At 42.1% G+C, this 26353-nt stretch overlaps 1 protein-coding gene across 1 annotated transcript in view; it reads right to left on the bottom strand.

The window, feature by feature from the left end:
- Positions 1–22632, bottom strand: part of mtus2a (microtubule associated tumor suppressor candidate 2a) — a 30927-nt gene extending 8295 nt beyond the window's left edge. Inside the window, exons 1-5 of the mRNA XM_008277893.1 lie at positions 20687–22632; positions 20584–20644; positions 18769–19027; positions 15239–15512; positions 3031–3188 (exon numbers count right to left, since the gene is read on the bottom strand). Of these exons, the coding sequence (XP_008276115.1) occupies positions 3031–3188; positions 15239–15512; positions 18769–19027; positions 20584–20644; positions 20687–22632 (2698 nt within the window). The remainder of the gene's footprint in view (positions 1–3030; positions 3189–15238; positions 15513–18768; positions 19028–20583; positions 20645–20686) is intronic.
- Positions 22633–26353: the final 3721 nt, after the last annotated feature.

Raw genomic sequence — 26353 nt, 5'->3', positions numbered from 1 at the left:
TTGCTATGTTTTTGGTGTTAATCCTGGAGTCTGTGGTTCTTTAGAAAGATTGTTGATCTTCAGCTAGTTAGAATATTTAGGTAGTGCCACAGCTCCTTTGCCCTCCAAACCCGCTCGTCCTTGTCTTTTCCCCTGTTCTATGAACATGCATGAGCTCAAATGCTGAATAGTGTTGTGCGGATTAGTTCAAGATACTTTGTTTATTCTTCATTTACAGAGCCTGGGTAGATGTTTTTGAGCACACATGCAGAAAGGACAGCTAACAGACCGAGAAGAGATATTCACAGAATACACCTTAAAAAAAAAACAAAAAAACTGTCAATCAATTTGAAAATTATAGCGAATTCAGATCATTTTGAATTTTAAGGTTACTGTTATGTTCATACTTGGATCATAGATTATACCTTTACGTTATAGCCCACCTCATGTGAAAAGGCATCAGCCATCTGCTTGTTTGGCCAGTACTGTGAATGTTGTGCACATGATGAGTTGCTCTTTTGTGAGCACGTGTGTGTGAAGTAAAAGCTTGCTACAGAATCTTTGCACAGAACATTTTTATCCGAAACTTTCCGAGCGTTTGGCAGGACTCTGTTGAGAAGATGTGTGCCTGTGTTTAGCAGGTCTGTTCAGCTACAGAGACTTTGGAATATATTGTTTATATCAGGCGTAGTGTCTGTGCAGGACTTGAAGGTTGACAGGGAATTGCTTCAAGCAGGAACCCGCAACACATTTAAAAATCATCTCAGGACACACAGGTTAAAAAAAAAAGCTCTCACTGCCGCTACACTGTCTCCATCCCAACGTAGCAGAGCTCTGAGTTCTTTTTTCTACCAGACACTAAAAGTTTAAACACATCCAATAAATGTGAGTGACTGATATGGGATACAATAGTGCTTCTGGGGTGAGTTCCATGTGTGAAAATACACCCATGTGTGAAAAGCATTACTAGAGCTGTGCTTGTCACGCTGGTGTTAACCATGTCAGGCGTGACCCAACAAGATCATCGCATTTATTAGCAGCAGACTACGGAGAACATCTTAAATATATGGTGCTTGTATTTCAGTACAGTTGGGCTTACAAAGCTGAAAGGCTATTTTAAGCTCTTGGATGTATGTCAAAATTTCCACGGATATAAGAAAGAATGCTGTCATTATGAACAGAAATTACACGGTTCAAAAAGATGATTGCGCCCTTCGGTATCGCTAAAACTAGTCAGTACATTTTGTAAATGAATTAGAGTGAAGTAAAGTGCTCAAGTGTTAAGTTAGTGTTTTCAAGTATTTCCCAAAATGACTTTCAACAATCCCAGAGAGCAGGATCTCGTTCTTAGTTTGGTGCTAAACTGCACAAAGAGACAGAATTTCTCACTGTATAAATATTTATGTCCTTTGTGCACAATCATGTGTCTGTTCACTGCATATGTGGCAACACAAGGCAATAAAACACAATCTGTTTCTATCGCTCTCATGCATGGAGCTCAGATTTGCATAGACATTATATAGTTCCTACATACACTGATCTCTGCCCACAACATTAAAACCAATATGCCTAATATTGTGTAGGTCCCACTCATGCTGCCATAACAGCTTTGACCCACTGAAGCATAGATTACATAGGACCTGTGAAGGGGTCCTGTGGCGTCGGGCACCAAGAAGTTGGCAGCAGGTCCTTAACCCTATTCAGGACTTTCATGTTGCCATACGTAGAAGGTCTTTCGGGATCCATTAGACCCCACGAAAGAATATGCGAAAAAATATTTGTTGGTATTCATTATAGACTTTTATACCATGTTAAATACATTTTCTGATAAGTTGACGTATTTTTGGTTCCAATGCATGACAAATGTCCCTCTTTTTATATTTAAAAAAAAGAATCTTAAAAAATAAAAAAACAATACCTGTCACCTAAACCAAATGGTCTGGGGTCCAAAAGACCCCAAAAGTCCTGAATAGGGTTAAAGCCCTTCAGGTTTCCAGGTGGGGCCTCTGAGGGCCTGAGCTGTTAGAAATGTCATTCCACAGATGCTAAATTGAATTGACATCAGGGGACTTTGGAGGCCAAGTCAACACTTGAACTCTTTGTCATGTTCCTCAAACAATTTCTGAACAACAGTGTGGCATGGAGGCACCTGCCCTCAGGGAATATCATTGACATGGAGGGATGCAACAATGTATAGGTAGGTGGTTAAAGTAACATTCACATCCAAGCCAGGACCTAAGGTTCCTCAGCATCACACTGCCTCCATTGTTTTGTCTTATTTTCCATCGTGCATCCAGCTGTCATCTCCTCCCCAGATAAATGACACAAATGCACTGGCTGTCCACATGACTTTAAAATAAAAAGTGATTAATCACACCAGGCCATCTTCTTTATTGCTCTGCGATCCAGCCCTAATGCTCATGGGTCCATTGTTGGCATTTTCAGCAGTGGACCGGTGTCAGTATGGGCAGTCTAGCCGATCTGCGGTTACGCAGCACCTTACACAGTAAGCTGTGATACACTGTGTGTTCTGACACCTGTCTATCAATCTATCATTGTAGCCATCAAGGTTTTTGACAGTTTGTATGACAGTAGGTTTTCTGTGCTGTCAGACCACAGGGGCAAGCCTTTGGCCCTCATGTGCATCAAATGAGTCTTGGGCACTTATGGCACTGTTTCCAGTTCATTGGCTTTTCTTTCTTGGACCACTTTTTGTAGACACGAACCACTGCAAGAAAACCTGCTGTTTTAGAGACCCAGTGGTCTAGCCATCTGTGTACTGTTCACTTGTTGCTAATATATATCCCACCCCTTTACGTGTGCCATTGTAATGAGAGAGTTAATGCTACTAAAACCTGGCTGATCTGTGTATACTAAAATGCAAGTTTTGGGAGATCTCGGTTTTTCAAATCGTGGGTCTTGACTTATGTTTGTTAATGCTGAAATGATGCTGAGCCAACTTACAGAAAATTCCATTTTCACTTCTATCAAACAAATGAATTCTGCGTCTGGACTAAGAATAAATGAATCACTCTCTATTCTTCTACTGACCTCCAGGGGAGCTCCTTGGCTGCGGCGGCAGGTAGCGTCGGGGCAGGGCCGGGGTGGAGGGAGGCTGGAGGCTGTTGCTGCGACATGGTGCCCCTCTCTGGTGATCTGTCGACGCAGGGCCTGTGGTCACTCTGTGAAGAGGAGGCTCCTCGCTCACACTCAGACCTGGAAAACACCAAATTAGATTTTTTTGAAAAGGTTTTTTTTTATCTCAGAAGTTTCTTAATGTATCATGGTTAGGAAAAACCTTCAAAGTTCCATTTCAGATTTTCTATATCTAAATTGCCATCCCTTTCTTCCACTTACAGTCGGCTGTTTTCTCTACAGTCTGCTAGGGTTTTGTTATGTCTGGATTTGGGTTCACTGGACTGAGAAATGGTTTGTAACCTTTGGGTCTCACTGCTGCTGCTCTCAATCTTCTCTTTGTTAACCTGGAGGGCAACACACACCCACACATCCACACACTGAGCCTGACACAAATGTTTACACATATCCTCCATGTGTGCACATCCAAAAGGAAAACACAATGCACACTCACGCATACCACATGCAACAATCGTTTCTCATGTTGGCCTTTAGTGCAGCTCTAACCTATCAAAGGAGTTGGTGGGTAGTTAACACTGCTCGTCTCCAGATTCCTGATCAATAATGACACAAAGGACTGCCTCCACCTTCTTTATGTGGCAAACGGGGATGAACAAGCCACGAGGTAGTGATGAAGCCATACAGCACAACTTGTATTTCTGTGCGACCCAATTAGAAAATTTAGGAAAACAAAAAAAAAAAGCAGATGCTTGGACAATTTAGATATCAAGGGTTTCTTTTGGTCTGCTCTGTCTTATGCTGTGCCAAGCCCCTTAGGCATCGAGGATTAGAATAGTTCACTGCAGGGAGCCTCATTTACTCAGAGGAGCAGCGATGCCATGGGTGGGGATTGTTTTGATGACCAGAGTACTCTATCTCTCTGCATATACACACAATATACACTGTAAACTAATTATGACACAATATTTCTTGCTTCCTCCAGCATTCGCTGCGCTGTACCAATGTGATGTAAATATAAATGCAACGACACACTTCTCAGGTCTTGAAGAAGGCAAAGAAAATGGAGGTAAATGTACATATAGTGTGGCCAGGAACAAAGCACTGGTCCACATATCATTGTAAAATCCATTATATTATTTTCTACTAATGACTAATAACTACTTCTACTCCTTATTAACTTCTAAAGTCACTCAAGCACAACAAAACGACTCTTGGGTGCATGTGTATGGAATCACACACCTCGGGTAATTAGAGACCATATTAGACCCACATTCATTTTGGTCAGTAAAGACTTTGAGGGTAATGTTGTTCAGGAAAGCTAACAGGTAATTTTTCATTTGCCTTTATCAGTGGACAGGAAAGCGAAACATGGGAAGAAGAACACGCAGCAAACGAGCTGCTGGCTGGACTCTAACCATGGCCGCTGCTTTGTGGACTGTAGCCCTTGTACGTGGGTCGCCGTCTTATCCGGTTGAGCTACTGGGGCGCCCCACAGGCATTGCTATTTTAAATTGTAGTTCAGCTTGTGTTTAATAGGAATTAGTCTCTAAGGACCCGAGGGAGTGTTTGGAGAAAATATAAGTAGATTAATGTTGCACACATGCGATTATTTGCATTTTTGGCTTGTGACAGGCTAAAACAAAACAATATCTTCTTTGATATCAACAGAACTGACTAAGCAAGTGTGTGGATTGGGACCAGACTAAAAAAAAAAAAAAAAAAAAAAGCTTACATACTGTAGCTTTTTGCATTGCTACGTCACTAATATATTCCTAAAGCTTCATTGTCATCCCAGAGCTCCTCCAGGTCAGGATTGCTGAGGCTTCTTACAGTAGTTTCCTCCTCATTAACCAGTATAGGATATAAGCAACGTGTCAACTCCAGATATGATCTTGGTAAGAGCGCTGCACGACTGTCATGAAGCTCTGCAATTGCTGCCGTCAGCATCCTATAGGTGATGATAAGGATTAAAATTCAGGGACTTAGAGAAAGAGAGAAAAAGGGATGTGTTTCATTATCAGTAAAAGCACACTGATATGCATCACTGATTGGCAAAATGCCAGCTGATGATGGATAACAGAGGAAGACGGAAGGAAGAGGCTGGCTACATGGGATGAGGAGGAAGCTAACAAAGGGGATATAAAAAGAGCTACAAAGAAGAATAAATGAATGGTGCTGCGAAGGAGCCGGCGGCAGGCTTGGAATATTATGAAGACGGATGGAAAATACCAAAGATATTAAAAAGGGACTGTGGACAAGAGGAAACACATGAGAACAAATTATAGCAGGTTTTTTTTCCAGCTCAGTTGGAGGCCATTTTATTGGAGCAGCTTGCCCTTCAGAGCAAAACTAATACCAGTAGAATAATGCTGACTTTCATTTCTGGGTCCTCTCTGACTACAGAGGAAACAAATACCGAAACCACAAAATAACAATGGAGCCGTGTACATTACAGTTCTCACTTGATGTGAAATGTGCCATTGTATCATTTTTAATTTGACAGCAAAATGGCAAAATTGTGACCTTGGCGCTTTTTAATTTGACTGCAATGTAAACTGTTTCATGCCTGTCAGCTAAATCAGCACATTCACATGCTGCTAAAGAAACTCCACTGCTGTCCTGAAGGAATTGATCAAGTCTATCCAGGTTTCAGGCAGCACAAGCACATCCAGGTGCACGCACAAGTGAACCGGCTGCACAGCTTGCAGTGCTGACGCACCGAAGAAGTAGCTCTTATTCTTCAAAACCTGCACCCCCTGGGAAATAGGGGAATAATTTAGATTGTATTATATGCTTAAGGAAACAGAAGCACCTGGTACAGACTCATTGAGGTGTACAGGGGATGGCTGATGAACTGGGGTGGTTGTGGAGGCATGGGGAAGTTATGTAGTTCCTGATTTATTTCGGTAGCATTTTATGTGCAATACCAACTGTAACGTAGGCACTTAGGTTTACATTGCAAAAACGCTTTATTTCAAGTCCTGTACTGAAAAGTGTTACTGCCAGAATTTGCTCAAAACAACGAAACTACTACAATAGATGCATGATATAGAACGACAACATATCAGATTTTTTGATTGTTATTTATGCTGCACTATCACAGCTTTTTAACATTGCAAATTGAGCTAAAGCCACTGCATATGTACTCAATGTTACTTCAGTTCAGTTTTTATGTACATGTACGTCTAAGTTTAGTAAATAATTGATATGCTTTTGGTTGCCACTTCTTGACTTAAGTTTATTCTAATGAGTAAAATGTGTTTTCATATACAATTTGTGTGGATAGGATTAGAATTTGAAACTGAGGTTTAAAATACCGACGTAACCTGATCCTCCACAGAAATTTTCGTTTGTTCAAAGAAACTGCTGATTCACAGATTTTTGTGTAGTTATTTGGTTTTAGTTTCAGTTGTAGTTGATTTTGAAGTTGAACAGTAATACCTGTGAGAGAGAAAAACCTCAGGCCACAGACGGGGCGTCATGGATTTCTTTATATGGTGATCTACTCCGGGCACAGCATGTCTACAGAGTCAAACTATGGTCTTCTTGGCAAATACACTGTATGAAAACATTCTCATAAAACTGTCTACTTGAGTATATTACAGGTCTTTAATGTGCTCCAGCATGTAAATAACCAACGGTGCAGTGAAATACTGTACGTCAACATTTCCACTTCAGATGGTATTTTCGTGCGTTTCACACATTTACATCTATTAGCATGGGCATATATAGAAAAATGTTTGTGACTGAAAGACTAAACACTCAATTATTTCACAGATACTCCTGTAATGTGTTGCTGCAGATGTTCGTGCTGTCCATACATTTTCCCACATCAGATTCATGTTTAAACATATATGATTTTGAGAAGTTTCCATTTCCAATCAAGAAAGACAAATTATATTACGTATTAATTTTTTAGTTTGCTTTCAGAACTTCTGTAGAGGATGAAGCGGTTCTTGTTTCAGACTGTAATTGAACTACGGGGCTGCATTAAGGGCCAGCTTAAGATAAATAAGGTGTGCACTGTGAGTCATGCAAAGGGACTGTAGTGGAGCCACAAAATAAAAATAAAAACAGAGCTGAAAATGAGCATAATAGGTCCTCTTTATTTTGCTTTTTTAATTAGACCACATGTTCTCACAGACAGATGTCAGCTTCATTCAGTGCTGTGCAGCACAAACGACAATGTGTGTAATTGAGCTTGAAGATTGTATTCATCAGAGCCTGTGATTTGTTCTGCTTATTAAGTGTTGCTTCCTGTCATTTGTTTGAAGCTGGTTTTAAAATATCTGTAATATCTGCCCCTCTGCATTCACCAGTCATGAAGTACGGGTTTCTGTATTCGGCATGAATAAATTTTTACTGTGATCTTTTAAACATTTGCTTTGTTCCGAGTCTGCAGGATAATTCACGCTGTAAAGAAAAATATGGAAATCTGTCTGAAGCAACATTTCACTTAATATTTAGATTCGGTAGCACAGGGTTAAAATATTACTTTTAATTAAAGTGGGCCCATTTTGGGCACCAGCACAATTTGTAGGAAGTGATGTAGAGAGCTTTGTTATTAAAAAATCATTTACTGTGACATTAAAGTTTATATCCTCTGGATGTAATCGGAAGATATCTTAACTCAAAACCTATGAACAACTGCATCCTTTCACCAAATATCTCCTCCTAGCAACCAAAAAGATCTGCAAATGCAAATGTAACACACACACACACACGCCCCACATCCTTCACACTTCAGGCCCTTATTACAGCAGTGCACATATTCAGGGAATGAAAAGTACACAAGTGCGCATCTGCGGTGTTGTGTGTCAAAGTCAAGGGTAAATCTGAATACATAAAGCTCAAACTAATGGCACTGCAGAGGCAGGACCGGGCTTGTGGACGGAGGGAGAGATAGATTAGATGATAACACTGAGGCTGTAGCAGCGTCAGGCCTCCTCTGCTCCCTAAGGACCCAGATGTCAAGAGATTAAAGGTTCATTCCTACTAAAAGGACATGTGAAGTATCTCTCCTTTCATGGTCAACAAGAGAGTGATGTTCCTCTGTAAAGAAACAAGCATTTACTAGAACCAGTCAAATGGCAATTTTATGGCAGATAAAGTTCAATTTTAAGGACATACAACAACCATACAATACTGCTGCCGGGCTCTGGGTTTGAAGTGAAGTATCCCTACTAAGGAGAGACTCGAGAACAGAAGAGCAGTTGTGAAAATATCAAATGTAATCAGGAAAGAAGGTAAAAAAAAATAGCTGAATGACTGGGATGGAGCGAGACGGCAGCAAAAGGAACTGTTCAAAAAGGCGGCGACGGCCAGACTCATCGCTGCTGAAGTGTCCATGAAGGAGGCACCAGAGGCCAGATTTACAGAAGACTCCCATAAAAGCTAAGCTTTATGCTGCATCTTTCTTTCAGCTTGTGCTCGCAAGCTGCATAAAATGATCATCTCCCTCAATAAAGCTACAGTGAAAAGAGGATATCTGCACTCTTTTAGCGGTGCTTGGCCTCTGTCTCCAGCCATTACTCATTCAATATAACAGGTTAATACATGTTTTTTTTTTCACCACCACAATCCTGTCTGCTGTATAAATGTGCATCAGCCTTCTAGAAACTGACAGTTTTTTTTTTTTTACACAAACACGATCCGCGCGCACTATGAAGCGTGCTGTGGTAAATTTAGCACAGTTACTAAGGCTTTTGATATAACATTAAAGAGCCAGTTCAATTCTATGGAGGAACAAAACATAGCCGATGGATCTTCAAAAGCTTGTATTTGGTGTTTTCCAGCTACAGGCTGAATCGCATTTCCTTTTGAGTATTGACAAATCACATAGGGTATGATTACGCTTTTAGGTTTTAGTTTGATTGTTTAATATAATTCAGGCACATATAAAGACACACATCCCACAGGTGATGCATCTGATAACAGCACTGAGATTTCTACTTCTGTACATCCTTTTGGGAAATGAAAGTGATGAAATTAGCTTTTTGAGTCTGTTGCAATCCAGTTTCATGAGCTGTGTGGAATAAAAAAAAAAAAAAAACATAATGAGGCACTAACAGTAAAGAAAATGATGAAAATGAGCACGAGAGATAACAAATACCTATTGGCTGATATGGGTCTCTAGTCAGGTGGAAACATATTGTGAATAAAGCATTAGGCATCAAATATTCCCAACAATTTACCGTCAAGAGTGTCTTCGCAAAACAGTTCATCCTCATTTCATGTCTTATTATTCCAAAATGTTTCCACTTTGCACAGTGTTACCGATGTTTCCCCACAATTATCCCATTAAAAGGATATTTACAGAAGCTACCTGCTTGTTCTGAGGAAGACAGCAGTGCATAAACTGAAGCAAAGTGGAAAATAATTGAAAACAGTGAGAGCTAATGCGGAAGCTAAACGCTCACAGAATGAAAACAATTTTTCCGCTCTTTGTTCGGAGGAAACACCAGACTGAGAATATTATCGAAGCCAGGGAGAAAAGCCTCTACATGATGATGATGAAGAATAAAAAGGAAATGACAATGTAGACGGTAATGAGGGGTTGCTCGGTAGGAAAGCGGATGAAGAACAAGGATTCTGTCTCCTGAATAATTACGGGACATGAGAAAAAAAAACATGGCAGCTTAAGACTGTTTTAATTAAAACTAAACCTGTAAGCTAACCAACTACAATCAGTGTCTGGGTGAGACGAAGAGTGAAAGCTTAGACTGAGCGTATGAAAGTTCATCTGATTCCAGTGTACCTGTTTTTGTCAATCTGGACCATCAGTTAAGCTCATGAATATGATTAACAGGGAGCTGGATGAAATACATTGAGAGTTTATCAGTTAATGAACAGGCCCATTGAGCCCATCCTCACTGTCACAGCTCCGCCGCTTCAATAAGCTTCTGCCATGTTAGTTTTCTCTCTTCTCAGCCACAGAATGGCAGCCATATCTAATTGGCCCATCTAATTTGCTGCTCGACTCCAGTGTGTGTTTGTGTGTACACGTTTGTGCATAACTGTGTGCGCACATGCACCACAGAAACCATCTGTTCACAGGGAGCTAGCATGAGTCACAGACCAGATCTGAGCCATGGCATCTGGGGTATGGCATCGACTCTCCTCCCTGCGTTGATCTCTCCATGCCTCTCTTTCCGTTCTTTTTTTTTTTTTTGCCTCCCCTTGTCACATTCTCCCTTCCTCTCTCCCCCTTTGCTCATTTTGACTCATCGGATTTGGTTGTAACGCTCCATCTCCTTTCGGTTCTTCGTCGTCTTCCCTCAGCTGTCTGCTTAGTTCTCCCTTTTTTTTATTTGATTTCCCCCCTTATTACACTATCACCTTGAGAGAAAAAAAGAAAGACAGAGGTGATGATACTGTTTGCTTTGGCGATTGAGTTTCCATCATGGAGTCAGTGTGGCTCAAACATGCAGGCTTCATCGGCCTCCTCCTGTTGGATTCTCCTCTCAGCTATGTAACACAGTCTGTCAATCACACCCTGCATCTTACATGCATGAGAGCACCCATGCTCTGTAATGCGCACACACTCGCATTCATGAAGCACCTTATGTCAACGCCTGGGCTGAAGCGTGGATTGGGCTAATGGCTAATCAATGTCATAATCCCACAGCCCCCCTCTATGCAAGACTAACACACGCACACTTGTGCAAACAGACGATAAGAATCAATCAACTCTACAGTTTGACTCAATGTGACCCTAATGTGTGGGTGTTTCTAAATACAGAAATGCACATGATATCATCGCTTGCTGCAAATAATTGCAAAAATATGCGAATAATTGTTGTTTTATTTCCCCAATTTTTTCATATAAAGTACAACTTTTCTTTCTCCAATACAGTTGAATGGTGTTGACAATATGGAACAGAATAAGCTGTCAGCTGCTTTACTTCTTTATTTCTTTTACATACACACAATGCACACGTACGCACCCATAACCCCACGATCAGAGCAGGTTGACGAACTGCAACAGTGGGAAGCATAAACTCTTGGGATTTTCGGCTGTAACCCACTTTACCAGAGCCTTGCAATCATTTCCACCCCGTTGCTCTACTCCTTAATGATTCCTTCTATCTGTACCATCCAGAGCCCTAATGGAGTCCGTTTTGCTTGCTGATCAATGGGGAAAACGAGCAACTGAGCTTGGCCTTTCTTCTCTCTGCGCGAGTATAGGTACCGGGTTGCCGCGGCTCCCCTGACATCCGTGATGGAAGGATGTGTGAAAACTCATCTGTCAGTCTGTCTGTTCTTTGATCCAAGTTGGAGCGCAGCGAGTGGGGGGGAGGGGGGCAAAAGATCCCAGGGTAGAAGAGGGAAATCAGGTATCGCAAACACACATTTCTGACATTTTAAATGTTTCACACAGTGCTTTGGGATATATAAGGAAATGAAAATTATTTTGAGGTAAAATTGACAACATCTAAAATTTAAATCGGGGAAAGGCTCAACTTTAAAGGAAACGTCATCCTTGTTTTGTCAGCTTTATAAAAATTTTAAAAAACTCAACATCACGCAGCAGTTAAACTTTGAGGTTCAGGCTCTGACTAATGTTTGACAACTCATACACAGCAATGGTTGCAGGGAACAATCTGAGTGCGTCAAACGCGTGACAACTCAATCCAGGTCCAAAAGAGACAAGCGCTGGTACGACTTTAAAAGTTTCCCCAATATCCTAAAGAAAGATTAGACAGGAAGGGAAAAAAAAGAAGACATCAGACAACCTTCTGTTTAAAGCTCATCAAGTGCTCACACAGCGGGAGCCAGACAGAGAAGGATCTACAGTCAAGCCCAATTTAGTCTGGAGGGTTCAAGCCGAGCGAAGAGTTCAAATGCCTCACCGATAAAGGTCACAGGCGCCACATAGAGTCGAAAGTGGAAGTAAATGTTCCTGCTTTCCCCTCCTGCCTCTCTCTCTCACTGTCTGACACACAAACACACACACACACACACACACACCGAAATGAACATCAAAGGCGCTTAATCTTTTCCCTCTCATGTCTATCATCCTTGATTCCATTTTGGTTCCACTGTGCTCTGAGCAGCAGCAGCAAGCTTCAACAGCAGGAGGAGGAACATTCTGCTACAGGCGCTACTTTAAAAAACTTTTAGTCTTCAGCGCTGTGTTGGCAGGTCTCCCTGCGCTTTGTGAGCGCGTGAGAGTGTGTGTGTGTGTTTTTACATGTGTAATATTTATAAAGTGGTCAAACTGCCCGTGGAGTGTTGAACTGGGGGGTTGATAGGCTACTGGAGCAAATCTGCACATTCATATTGCCAGCATTTTTAAATAGACAATGCCACTGACGAGAAAGCGGTTCGGTACACTCTGAATGCTTATTTTGATGATTGAGTGGATGCACTTGTTACAGCGAAATTAAGTCCAATGTGTGTTGCTGAAAATGAACTTGTGATTTTGAGCCAGAGTGGTGCAGCAGAGACTTCATCTCATTACACTGATTCATGATATTAATATTCGTGAGGTCATTTGCTTGAAAAAGAACAGAACAGATGAAGCTATCATATGGAGGAAAGGCAGGAATAAACTCATTACTGAAGTTTATGTTGGATTTGTCTCCAGCAACTAACCAATATAATATATAAACTGTTTTATATTTTGTGTTCAGCACTTTGGTTCAACTTTTGTTGCGTTAAAGTGCTTTATAAATAAAGCTGAGTTGAGAATATAGAAACAAAAACATCTACATATAAAACTCTGAGGAGCAGTTGGTGAAATGTAACTACCAAAATGCAGTGAAAGTGTTTCAGCACATCACTGTTCTGCTGTATGCTTCTCTCACATCTACTTTAACGCTGGAGAGTGGTGGCACTTTGAGCAATTGGCAAAGTTATGTAGGAGGTAAGAAGTTTACAATTAAGGAGGAGGAAACTGTAAAATAGGTTTTGCTGAGAATTCAAGTTGGTGGAAAATCCAGTGTGGTTGAAATGTGTGTCACATGTGTAGGTGATTTACGTAGGAAAGAAAAGAACTAGAATACTTAAAAAAGAATACTAAAAAGATTAGAAAAACGGGGGCCTTGCATCTTGCTACTGATACACAACCAGCAACTGAACCAATCTGCTTTTTATGATTTGACTGATTGTTTAAATCGATCAATGCAAAATTTCACATCACAGTTTCAAAAAGTTGTCAGCTTCATGTTGCTTCTTTTATCACATTATGCAAAGTTTAAAAAAATCCAAGATATCCAGCCTAATATGACAACAAGAGAAAGACAGCAAATATTCATATTTAAAGGGGTTGGAATTTGTAAATGGTGGTGCCTCTCAGCAAGAAGGTTCTGGGTTTGAATGTGCTGGCCAGCTGGGGGGTTTGTATATTCTCTCTGTGCCTGCATGGGTTTCTCCCACACTCCAAAGTCATGCATGATATTTAAAATTCTAAATTCCTTGTAGGTATTATTTTGAGTGTGCGTGGTTGTCTTTTCTTTGCTGACCTGTGACCCTCCACAGGTTAAAAAGAGCATTGCGAATGGATGGATGGTCTTGTAAATACTCGGAAAATTTGCTTAAAACATGACCTAAACAATCCATGAATTATCAACAGAATTAATATTTGAAGAGTTCATTTGCAAAAACATTTTTGTAGATTTTCAGAAAACTTCTTTTTTGTTGTTTGCTTGAGATAATATCAATCAAACTGAAGTCGAGTGGATTTGACTCAGTAGAAATGACATGAATAAAATAGAGATAACTTAAGTTTGATTGATATTGTCTCAGGTAGACGATGGAAAAGTGGGTTTTCTGAAGCTTTATAAAGATGGAGTTATCAGTTTTTGCAAATGAACTCTTTATTTTCACATTCGTGCGTCAACACATTTTTTCCAATTAGAGCTCCACTCAGTGATTTTTCTTCTATTTCTTCTATGTTTTTGCCCAACCATGGAGGAATCACTGATAAAAGGGATTATAAAACAAGTGTATGCGCCTGAAATAGACACGACTAGCTTTGTAAGAAGATGGAACTTCTATATTTATGCCATTTATTTTAAAAATAAACACATTCTGTTCAGGAGACCCAAGGGATTCCTGTTTTCCCTTCTTGACAACAGCTGAAACGGTGCCTCCCCCACAACACCGCACAGTTTGCATTCATTTTCAACCAATGGGAGAAAGATAAGAAGGATAAAAAAAAAAAAAATCAAGCAGGACTACAAAAGGGGGGGAACGAGGGAAAGGAGTGATGACATAACAGGGGGGGCCTGACGTGCGTGAGAGTGGAGGTGCTTACGTCAACTGTAACTGGGAGAGGAAGAGCAAGCGTTCCCTATGTAGGTCACATTAAATACACATGCAGCTACCACAAAATTCAGCCAACTAACCAACCGGCCTGCCAAGCAGCATCGAGATCACAGCTGTAAAGACTTGCAGTCCTCCCGCAACTGTGAAAACGAAGCAATTCTCGCCCCCCGGTTCAGTCGGCAGCGATGCAAGTCAAGCATTGGGTTATCTCTGCTAACGCTGACAGAATGTGCAGCACAGACCTAGTTAGGAGCCTGTTAAATTACTGATGAGTCTGGGGAATGACATCATGTGTTATTTTTACATATATTTAAGAAGAGAAGGTGGTTACAGGATGAGCTGGAGGAGGTATGAATCAGTGGATTATCACTGTTGCAGTAAACAGTGGGAAAGTCATCACCCTTCAGTCACGAGCAAATCGAGCAATTAGCGCCAATGTCATGTTTTGAATGATTGTAGTTGATTATTTAGGTTAAGCATGATCAAACACATGCTGAAACTTGGATGCATTTAAACTGTTTCTAATCATAGCACCCAGTTAATAACAACTATTATGTGCTGTAGAAAATGGACCTCTCAAGCTCTGCGTCCGTTAATCACACGGAACTTAAATACAGAGAGAAACTGTAAGTAGGGAGGAGCTCAGAAAGCGAAGGCAAACTGCAACATAATGAATGTGGGAGGGGGCTGTTTATGCAAACCATATTCATGAGGGGAATTCATAGAAGAGGGCAATAAAAACAGTATAATGATTATGACAGTGCACTTGTGCTGTAGTGGTGAGCGCACTGGTGAAATTAACAGATTAATAAAGGGAGATTGTTAAAAAGATATTCCTGAAAATAAAGCAAAAAAAAAAAAGGGTAGAGACTGGTGTCAACAGATTTTGCACTGAGCTGACTCACGGTGAGCTGTCCTGCAGGGGTCACTCTGTGTGCTGTCAGCAGAGTGGGCGGACGAGACGGAGGAGACGCTGGAGCTCCTGACAAAGCCGAAAGCTGCCAGGCGGCCGGCGGGGAGGCGGCTGGAGCTGTAGCCTGGGGGACGCAGGCCCGACTGGCTCGCTTTGGGAAGCAGAGACCTGGAGGCTGCAGCCTGAGGCTGGGCTGCTGCCGTCGGGGCAGGAGGAGGAGCGGCAGGGGCGTGATGGGTAAAGACCTGGTCATCTGATAGCAAAAGCATAACACAAACAAAAAAAACATGTTAAATCTACACATGGGATCCTCAGGTGACCAGACAAACCACGGTTAACATCTTATCTGGTAATTTGCTGCATTTATGATCCTTTTGTTTGAGCGTCATGAAGATTACGATGCAAGATTGCTTCCGTGCAACTTAACTCATTAAGCGAAATATATGCAGATTATTCAGCACAGCTATAATGTTTATTTCCCCTGCGAGTCATTCATCATACTGTGTTGACTAAGCTCTCAGTGGGCACCGGAAACTTTGCTGTGTTACGACTCCGACTGCTACAGCAAACAAATATAATAACTATACACACAACAACCTGTGAACAGCTGTGTTTGGCTCTGTTCATGCTTTCAGACTGGGCTAGTGGCCAACAGTTTTTCTAACGCCGGTGCTGCTATGACATTCAGTGTGACACTCACGGGTTTAAGGCATGGGTGGTAAAGCTTTCTTAAACGCGATTTGCATGTGTTTTAGTCGAGTGCTTTATTAGTGATTCCTTGTCTTTGTAATGATTCTAACTGCAGTCGGCTGTGGTCCTGCGATCCAGGTTTCCAGACTTTAAAGAAGGCCGAAATGAAAGGTGTCAAGAAAATGAAAAAGAGAGAGAACGTCTTCACAGAGAAAGAGAGAGAAAATACAGGGAGTCAAAGAGACAAAGTGAGGATGAAAAAGTAATCATAGTCCCACAGTGGCAGCTATTGTCAGAGAGCAATGGGGAGAAATCTTCCCACTCAGTAATCTATGGTTTCCAACAGCAAAACAGATGAAATGTGCAGGCATGAACAACCATGGCTGCACACGTACACACACATGGACACAGTGGGCAGTGGGCAAATCCTCAGGCCTTGGATGAAAGCCCCATCTTGGCTACCCCAGCCTGCAGTACAAGGTCTAGATCCTGGGCAGAAGAAGAGCATTATCCCCTGCTGGCTGCAGAGATAAGGTAGGCAGCCCTCCTTTCCTCTCCATTTGGCACAGCTGTGTGCTACAGTGCATGCTACCCAACACATCAGGACGAGAGGAAAATGAAAAAAAAAAAACTTCGAGAGGGAGAATGCAAGCTCTGTTTGTAGACAGAGGAAAAAGTGGGGCAGAAAGAGGGAGGAAAAAAGTCTCCAGTGTAACCCCCCTCCCTCCAGCATCACGATATCACACTTATCACCTCTTTCCTCCATCCTTCAGTATCTGCCTGCGTGCCGAACGGCCTGTTTATTAGATTGAAGCTTGCTCCTCTAGAGTGAGAAGGTCAGGATCATTAAAGATAAATGCCCTCATTTCCATCCTGCCCCCTCCAACCCCCCAATTCCTTACTCCACGCGTCCCCCTCTGAGAGTCGAGGGAGAGAAGTGAGCCTGGCAAACATCCGCCTTAGCCTAGATATTACAGACACAGGCTCCTGCTAAATGAAAACACACATTATTCATAACAACCAAAAAAAAAGAAACAAGGGTTCGCTTTCTAAAATGACATTGACTGTCCTTGTCTCATCTTGCATTTCACTGTATCCTATTCTCCAAACTTATTTTTTTCTCTTTCTTCGTGCTTTCTTTTATATTCGTCTCTTTTTCATTCCGTACAATAGACCTGCAACAATACATTCTACCAGATAAAGTGGCGCTCAGAAACCATGACACCCAGGTGTTTTCCTCTGCTCCAAGGATTTGAATAAAACCACTTTTTTATCAGCTATGAGAGAAAGCAAGAGCATCCTAACTTTGGGTTAATTATGTAAATTACGTCCAGGAAAGTCAATGGGACAGACAGCTGGGAAAAGTACTATAATGACCAGCTGATTTTAATCACAGCCAGAAGTTAGCAGCGACAACCCACATGAATTTCCTACACAAAGCGTTAAATTGCATGCTAATAAATTTAATACCTGACTGCATTGCAATCTCACTGGCGCTACTGGAGCAAAGCATGGGCTTTAAAGAAGGGGTGGATGAGAGCTTCAGCATGCAGAAGTTACTGCAGACTTTAATGCAAACGTCTTGTCACGCAAGTGGACGGCCCTCATTATCATAACAATGAAGAACTTAAAATCTACTCTGTAATTATGTGAACAGGAACAGCAGTTTGACAGCTGTACAATAGCTATACAGTGTAATTGCTTTAATGTGTGTATGACAGACTTAAAGGTGATTCATACTGACAAAAGGCTAAAAAGTTGTAATTCGCAGTCGAGAACAGGACAAAAGAAAAAGAAAGATTACATCTCAGATTTCTCCAGAATACGAATGAGAAATACGACCTGCAAAAAAAAAAAAAAGCCCAGCAGGAAATCCCTCAATTAGATTATATACAAAGACAAACGCTGATACACACAATGCTGACCAATGCTACACTAAACAGTATTTTAACCGGTGTTTATCCATGCAATGTGCATCGGGTAAGGATGACTTCAGCAGGAAGATACTGACATTACTTAAGCGTTAATTGCTTTGCACTTCAAAGCTTGCAGTTCCCAGAGGGGCCAAGCAGCACGGAGACACTATGCATATGTATTAATAGGGATTATGATAAGGAAGCTTGGCACATCATAACACTATGCTGATCAATTCTGTGTGTACAGTTTTAAGGCTGTGTGTGTGTGTATATATATATATATATACACATATACACATGTAAGTGTATATATGCACGTCTCTGTGTATTTCTACTGTGTGTCCGGGTGAGCACCACACTCGGGGACAGACCACATCAAATAAGCGTGGAGGCGATAAACGGCATAGCCTTCCAGCAGTGTGCAGGGTGATGAGAAAATGTCATACTCATACGATATTCCATTGACGGTTGAGCAGCGGCATAAATCTGAGTTAAACAGTCAGTGGTGGTATCTGAATCATCTGAATTAGAAATTTGCAGTGTGTGAAGAGAGAAAGTGTGAGCAGTTATTTATTTGTTTTGTTTTGTAGATGGCAGCCAAAAAATGAGTCCCCTCGGACGATCTCTCCCAATCAGATCAGCCAAAATTAATCTCAGAGAATGCATTTTAATGAGCCGCCTTCATCTTGGGCCAAGTCGAAGGAGAGAAGGTCCCACAACTGCCCGATGATGCCTAGGAGAAGAAAGATAAGCCTGCACTCTAGCTTGTAAAATTTTGGGTTTGCTGAAATACTATCTGACACATACTGTAGCTCCTAAGAAACCGTCTGCATCTGGTATTCTATCTGTGTGGGAATGCAAATCCAGTTTAAGAAACATAACAAGAAGAAATGTTTAATTTACCGGTGTTATCTTGGCCTTTCTGACTGGTCGCTGGGCTGACAGGTTGGACTGGCTGGCTGAAGACCAGTGTTGACCTCTGGCCTTGACTCGGTCCTCGGCCCTTGGCTGAGCCTGTAGTCGTCCTGGCGACGGCTCCCAGGCCCAGACGCAGACCTCGGCCAGAGCGCAAGAGGCTGCCGCTCCCTCCAGCCTGAGCAGCCGTCCTGGCCTGAAGTGCATCTTCAGGAGAGCTGCCTTTAAAACTGGTGGATCTTCCCACCTAGAAATCAAAAAGAATAAACTACCTTAAAAATGCCCTCAAGATAACTGATGTCTCACTCTGAAGTCATTATTGTACAGGTAAATCATACCAAAAGACCCTGTTAATTCTTCTTATGGTAAAAGAAATACAGTATTTCAAATGGGGATTACAACTAAATATTGATTCAAAGATTTATCGTATCTATAACAAGTATTCACTCCCTTGGATGTTCTCTCAGATTATTACTTTTCAACAAAAGATGGTCAATATAATTTTTGCTTTTGTATAGAATTTACCCCCCAAAAAAACCCTGAAAACACTCTAAGTAGTCATAGCTGTCTTCGTGGCCTCCCTCATTTATCTCTTTCTTATATAGTCACTCTGTTTTTGAGGACGGCTTGTTGAAGTAGATGAGTCACTTTAAACCCGGTGAATACCAACCCCTATACCTATCACTTATTTTATGTTTTCTAGTTTTCATATGCTGACTTCACATTGTAAAAATATGTTTTCACTTTGGGATGAAATAATCCTTTTTTTGTAAATTGCTGTCACAAAAGCCAAATTAAATGAATCATGCTTTTATGTTGAAATGCAAACAAAGGGGAAAACCTCCAACGGGGATGAATTCTTTTTTATAGGAACTGTACACAGTGTATGTAAAATGGGAACCAAGTAGGATTTTCTACTGGCAGTCATTTACATATTGTTGTGTTTAACAACAAAGTCTGGCTGCCATGACGGGTTTCATTTTGTGCAAAGCATTTGATGGACCCAGTAATCGAATAGCAAACACTACAAAAAGCCGGCATTGTTTTCTTTAGCTCTGAACTCTGCTGCATTGTGAGTGCAACATATAACACAACGAGTCAGCCTTTATTAACTCTAAAAGGAAATGCAACACAGCCCTGCAGGGAAACTGAGATCCATAATGTAAACTGTTTAATAGAGTTCTGTCTCTCAACAGCGTTACCATGTACTATGCAAAATGCTAACATACATGAAATGTCATATGAAGCACTGAGAATTGTCCTGTCCCTGTGGGCTTTGTGCCTCAGCAAGCATTAACTATTCATTTCCACATGTTCGTGTTTGACGGCATATGAATATAAATGCCAAATGAAGCTATTTTATCAGAATCAATAAGGAATGATTTTAAAGAGATAATGAGCGGCTCTTCTGAGAGTGGGAATAAAATGCAGAAGATCTGTGATCAATTATACATAAGCTGTGATATAAGGAATGGGCATCAGCCGGAGAAATTGGTATGCAGAGTCAACAAAATTAATAGAAGGGGTTTGACTTTGCACTTAATATACAGCATACGACACACTGTATATTTTACAGTAATTAGCTAATGCTTATTGATGCAGGAACCATTAAAAGTTCATTCTTTTCTTCTTGTTTGAGTAAATGTACTTGGGATGGTGGACTGCACTGGATCTCAGCAAGTCAGATAATGCTTTGTTGACTGAAAATGAGTACAGAAGTCCATCTTCAACAGAGATCAAAATAAGCTTCCTCCTTGTGATAAATATTTCTTTTAGAAGGTAAGGCCTGTACACAATGCTCACCTCTGATGGTGTCCCGTAGAAGTTGTCTGCTTTGCTGCCCAGTTTCGGGGGTGCAGTGTGGCTGTGTGTGTGTGCAGGGGGGACAGTGTTTGTGTGTCCAGGAGCCCTGATATTCCTGCTCATCATTCCTGACGGGAAACTGTTCGCTTGCATCTCTTGGCGGTACTTGTCATACAGCAGATTGGAGGCACTAAGTACTGGGGCTCCTCGGGTTTCTGCGTCAGGCTTGGAGGGATCTTTAGGTGTGTCTTTGAAGGATGTGGGTGTTTGGCTGTGGGTGTATGTAGACAGCCTGGATGGTAGAGAAGATACCTGATAAGGACCGTCAGAAGCCTGGGGCTTGAACTGAGGATTCTTTCGGACATAGGTAATGATTTTGGGCCGAACTCCTTTAGGCTTCAGTTTGGGTGATGGGGAGCTCTCTTTGGGGGAGTTGTGGTTAGAGTTGGGGGAGCTCTGCTGGTTGTTAAGAGGCGCTTTGGGGATTCCACTTGTGCTTATATTAGTTTTGACTGGTGCTCTCAAGCAACTGTTGCCATAGCCCTGAGCTGATGTTGGTACAGCAGGGTTGCATCCTGATGGGATGTGTCGAACCACTCCAGAGACATTCCTGGAAATGAGGTACATGGAGGGTTGCCTGCGTGGTGAGCCCTGGGGTGTCCTGAGAGGGGAGTGGGGAGGCGTAGATGACCTGGAGTCAACGCCAGTCCTGTTGGGACTGGAGCAGTTTCTTCTATATGTGAGCTGAGTCTGGGGTCTCTTCTCTAAGGTGGAAGGGTTCGATGGACTGGAGCTATGCCGTGCAGTTGTTGCTGGTTGTTTATCCGCTGGTGAAGCCTCCCTCTGGGATGCCTGGCCGGGCTGTCGAAGCTGGGAGACTATGGATGTGTTGTAGAGATGGGAGAAATCCGATGGTTCACGTAAAGATGATCTTGTAAACTTCCTGTTTGACCCATTACTGTGTGAATCTGGAGAATGGTGAAGGGATGAGGGCGTAACTGTCTCGATTTGATGAGAATGGGCCTCTGCTAAGCTCCTTGACCTTCCCATCTCTGTCTGACAGAGAGGTCTGACGAGCTGTTGCCGTCGTGGGGGCAGAACTCTGTCGTCAAATCCAGCCTTTCTCCTTTGACCCACCCCCCCATCAGAGGACAATCCATTTCTGTGATGACTTCCTTCCTCATTTCTCTGATCCTGGCTGCAGTATTGAGGACAGCCATGTTTTTCTTGAACATGCGTTGGTGGAGAATTCTGATTGGCATCTAGAGGGGCTGCCCTTCTTCTGGTGTGGGCTGAGGTAGTGTTGTTGGTATTGGGATAAGGGTTGGTCTTGGACATAGAGACGAGAGTTGTTTCTCCACTACTATCCAAAGCACTAGACAAGCTGCCACTGAGAGCTACAGCTGACAGACTGGAGACAAACACATTTGTCTCAGACTTGGACTCCTTCAGACCTCCCTTCCGTCTCTCCCTGCCTGACCTGGTGTCCCTTTTCTCAATTGAACCCGTCACACATGTGTCAAGCTCTTCAGTGCTATGACAGGCAATCCTTTTCTGCACCTCTTTGCCCCTCTGTATTCTGCTCTCCACTTTGTTGCTGTCGTTGTCATTTCTTCGCACGCCAGTCGAAGCAGAGCTGGCAGTTGAACTGGAGGAAATGGACATGGGACCTTCATCTTTTTCATCCCTTATACTTCCTCCATCGTCTTCCTCCTCATTTTCCTCCTGACTTCTGTTTCCCAAGAATGTATGTATCTCCTGCCGCTCCAAAAGCTCAAACTGTCTGAGGTCAGGCTCCATGCATTGCTGCTCTGAGCCCCAGATTACTAACTTGTCTGGGGATTCACTCTGAGAAACTAAAGGAGGAATGGAGCTTGCGCTGTACCCCGAGTCTTCAACCAAATCTCTACCTTCTTGATTACTGATCGAAGACAACTGATTGGCGTTATCATCTCCAGGCTGACTGAACTGGATCTGGGTTTTACTTCCAATCTTTTCTCCTCTGTCAACATTGACCCTCAGTCCCTGGTAACTAGTTGGAACACTCATGTCCGACTGATTTTTTTTTAGGCACACTCAGAGACACCTGCAGGGTGCTGAGGCCATTTATGGAGTTACTGAAGCTGCTTCCTTCTCTTTCTTTCCTCTTCAGGGTCTACGTGATGACGGCCCTTCAGCTGAATAATGCAGGGATGAATTGTCATCTCATGAAATCTGTTTCACTTCAATTCACCGCTTGTCTTGCATTTACTGTGATTTAGCAAAGCTGTCTTTGATGGTCTTTGAGGGAGATGGAGGTCTCTTTAGTCTGAAATAAAAGACAACAGAGGAAACTGTAAGAAAGAGCAACAAATGTGTTTAACATGCAGCCATCATTGTAGCAAATATCCTTTTTTAACCCCCGCTTAAAAGGTTTTAGATATATTTTTATCTGTGTAGCAGCGAATTGTGAAATCAACTGTGTTCATGACCCACTATCCTGTGCTCTTTATGTGTGTGACTCGTATTGCTGATTGGTTATTTGAAATAAAACAAAAGTTGCTGGACAAAAAAAACACCAGAGGCATAACAGAAAATGACATTTTAATGGCATTTTTTTCCCCTAGCACATGCTACATCAAATTATATTTTGAACAAAGTTGTGTTAAATTGCGAGTACAATATGATGTGGCAGGTCGATGAATACATTCAAGGACTAATACTAATAATGTTCACATTGTAACCAGCATGAGCAGCGAACACGAACAATGACAATGGATGCTCAGTTCAGGGCTGGAAGAAAAGAGATAAGTGCAGAGAGATGTGGAGGACTGCTACTCTTTGCATCTAAGTGAAGGAGTCACCCTGGGGATGCCTCATGAAGACAGGCAAAGAGGAAGAAGGAAAAGGGTGCGAAGTGTTTTGTAATGAGCATTTTTTCTCTCAAGAGACATCAAAAAATAGAAGGCAGGACGGGGGCAAACCATGTGCAAAAAAAAAAGAAGCATTTTCCAACCTTTTTGGTGTTATAGAATGTACAACGCCAGCAAACAACAGTTTGGGAGGAATAAATCCATACTGTATTCTGATCACTACAGGAGGTTAACAGTGTTCTCCCAACATGTCTTCCCCAACACGACATACGGCTGATTAAGTCAATGTCGCATTCTAGTTGTACACAACAACAGCACATCCGTCTTCAACAAATGACTGAGAGGTCTGACTGCCACGTCTCTGCTCTCGCATTTAAGACTTCTGGGCGTCTCTTTAAATTTCTTCATAATTATACAAGAGCTCTATGAGGAATTCTTCTTCTGCCTTCAACCACAGAATATTAATGGATTCAGTTTCATTGCCCAGAAGGGTGAATATCCTTAGTTACTTGTTTTGCAAGCCTGTTTCCTACATCATACTAGGTGTCATATTTTAATCTAATTCAATCACAGCTGTCAGGTAAATGTGCTCAGCTATCACCGTCGTCTGTGTGGGCAGAGAATATTGTAAATTTAGACCAAGATGGTCATTAGAGTCAAATATGTGTCTTCAAACCATCACACTGAATATCTGAGCAGTTTCCAAAAGTTGGAATAGATTTCCCACCTTCTAATTATGTTTGCAGCAGGGGTGTCTGTTCTCATTAGCAGGTGGCTTCACTGTGTGTCCTGTGGCAGCAAGTGAACTGACTGCTAAGGTGGCAGCTCCCACCGCCTGTGGCACATTTGATGTCGCTCAAAATTTGACGAGCCAAATGCTTTCCAATTGCGCCGGAAAGGGAAACATTCAAATGTGATTTGAATTTCCTCAAGGTCATCTCAAAAGTAATTTAGAGATATCATCGCAGTTTTGAGAAGAGTCTGTTAAAGGAAGATCCGCTTTGGGGAATTGGGTGAGCTGAGTATGGTTAAAAAGGCACTTTTACTTAAGGTTTGCAATCATGGAACCGCAATATCAGATAGCGTCAAAAAAAAAAGCAGTTCTTTAATGTACTGGTATTCTGCTCGAGATCAAAAACTGATGAGAGATGCAGGGAAATTCCTTCAACCAGACAAACATGTAGGCTCATTCGCACACTGTCTGCCCCAGTCAGCCTCTGTGTACACTGCTAATATTTATCCACGACTGGTGCACACAATCAAATAATTAGCTAATTATAAAGCACACACAGAAAAAAAAAAGAGGCGGGGAAAGGAGAAGGACGAGAGTGGGAGACAGAGACTCGTGTTGTGGTGTGAGAGAATTCTCCGAGAGGACATGGTGGCAGATCGATTACGGCACTGATGTAGCGCCACGGCTTGTGCTGATGACAGCAGTCTGGGGAGGCTGAGCGCTAAGCTTGGTCACAGTGGCTGAACCAGAATAAGCTGTGTTTCGCCCAACAGCGAGGCTGACAAAATCAATCTGGCAAAACCCTAAACACAATAAGACAAAGAGCAGAAGGACCTGTCTGAGTATCTGAATAAAATGACCTGTTGTGATGATAAAAAAAGCACAAGGAAGAAACAAGCAAGCAAGAGGGAGACAGGGGAAGAAAAAAAAAAAAAACACTTGGCAGGTTGTCTCTGCTTTCACACTCTCTTATTTTGGTGAAATACATACTACGATGCAGTAAGTACAGAAGATCACATGGGAGGGAGAGTTGGACGAGAGCTGGGTTGATGTTTTCCTTTGACAGAAATATGAATTATGCAATTACAAATGTAACATATATCTTTGATCATCGAGCCTCTTCTGTCTGATCAGAGAAAATTCTGCAAATAAGATAGTCAGGGATAGACAGGGATCGTTTTTGGCTTCATAAGTTGTGCAGGCACTATTGCCAACAGTGCTGCAGGCAAACAGTTCATTTACATTATTGTAATTAATATTTTTTTTACTAGTTATCTGCAAAGAGTAAATAAGGATAAAGTCATTCAGTGATGACTAGTAACATATGCCAGCACCAAATTGCTAAGACATGGCACTGATTTTTACCCTGCGATGAATTCCTGAGCATCCCAAAGAGGACATTATCCCCTGAATATATGCATGTTGAGGTGATCTGGGCTGGAATATGTAATGAAGGCGAGCTTTGTTTCACTTGATGGTGCGATTGACTAGTTTGGGGTAACTGTTCGGTCTAAAATCCTCTCGGGGAAACGGGAGGAGGCAACACCTAAGAAAAAAAATTGAACAGTCTTGCTTCTGTTGTCATGGAAATGCCATATCCCTGGGAATTGGAGAGTACACATCCTGACCCCTGCGTCTTCCATCAGGGAAAAAAGGTCAGTTGGAAGCAGACAGCCCGACTCTGAAGGTCAGCTTTATGCTTTCACACTCGCAACTCATGCATACATTCTGCTGTGCATCGCTTTCACATGCGAACTCACACCCACGCACGATGAAGATGTACGCGACCGCGCACACACACACACACACGATGCCCATGAGATACACAACTGCTAGAAATAGCTGAGTGCAGGATGCAATCACGTCCCTGCAAAATGGGCAGACAGACGCATCGCTGAAGTGATGAGAGCGCGGGGCAGGATAAGATGATATCTCAGCGGTGATCAAGTTCAGTGAAGGACTTGGATTTGCGATTTTCACCAGGCACCTAACCTATCAAGTGCTGCATTTAACCAGTGAAAAGCTCTTCTCAGAAGGGGAGAAATGACGAGCTGAGAACATGACGTGATGGGGGTCTCAATGAAATTCGAGGTGAAAATCTAAAGTGGTGTACAATTGAGAGGAGAGACAGGCCTTCCTCTGCCTCACTTTTTTTTTTTTTTTTTTCTCTTCTCTGGATGTGAGC

The sequence above is a fragment of the Stegastes partitus genome, unplaced genomic scaffold (assembly GCF_000690725.1).
Source record: "Stegastes partitus isolate 25-593 unplaced genomic scaffold, Stegastes_partitus-1.0.2 Scaffold109, whole genome shotgun sequence".
Taxonomy (NCBI): domain Eukaryota; kingdom Metazoa; phylum Chordata; class Actinopteri; family Pomacentridae; genus Stegastes; species Stegastes partitus.
The sequence above is the reverse complement of the archived record's forward strand: the minus strand, read 5'-3'. Positions and strand labels throughout refer to the sequence as shown.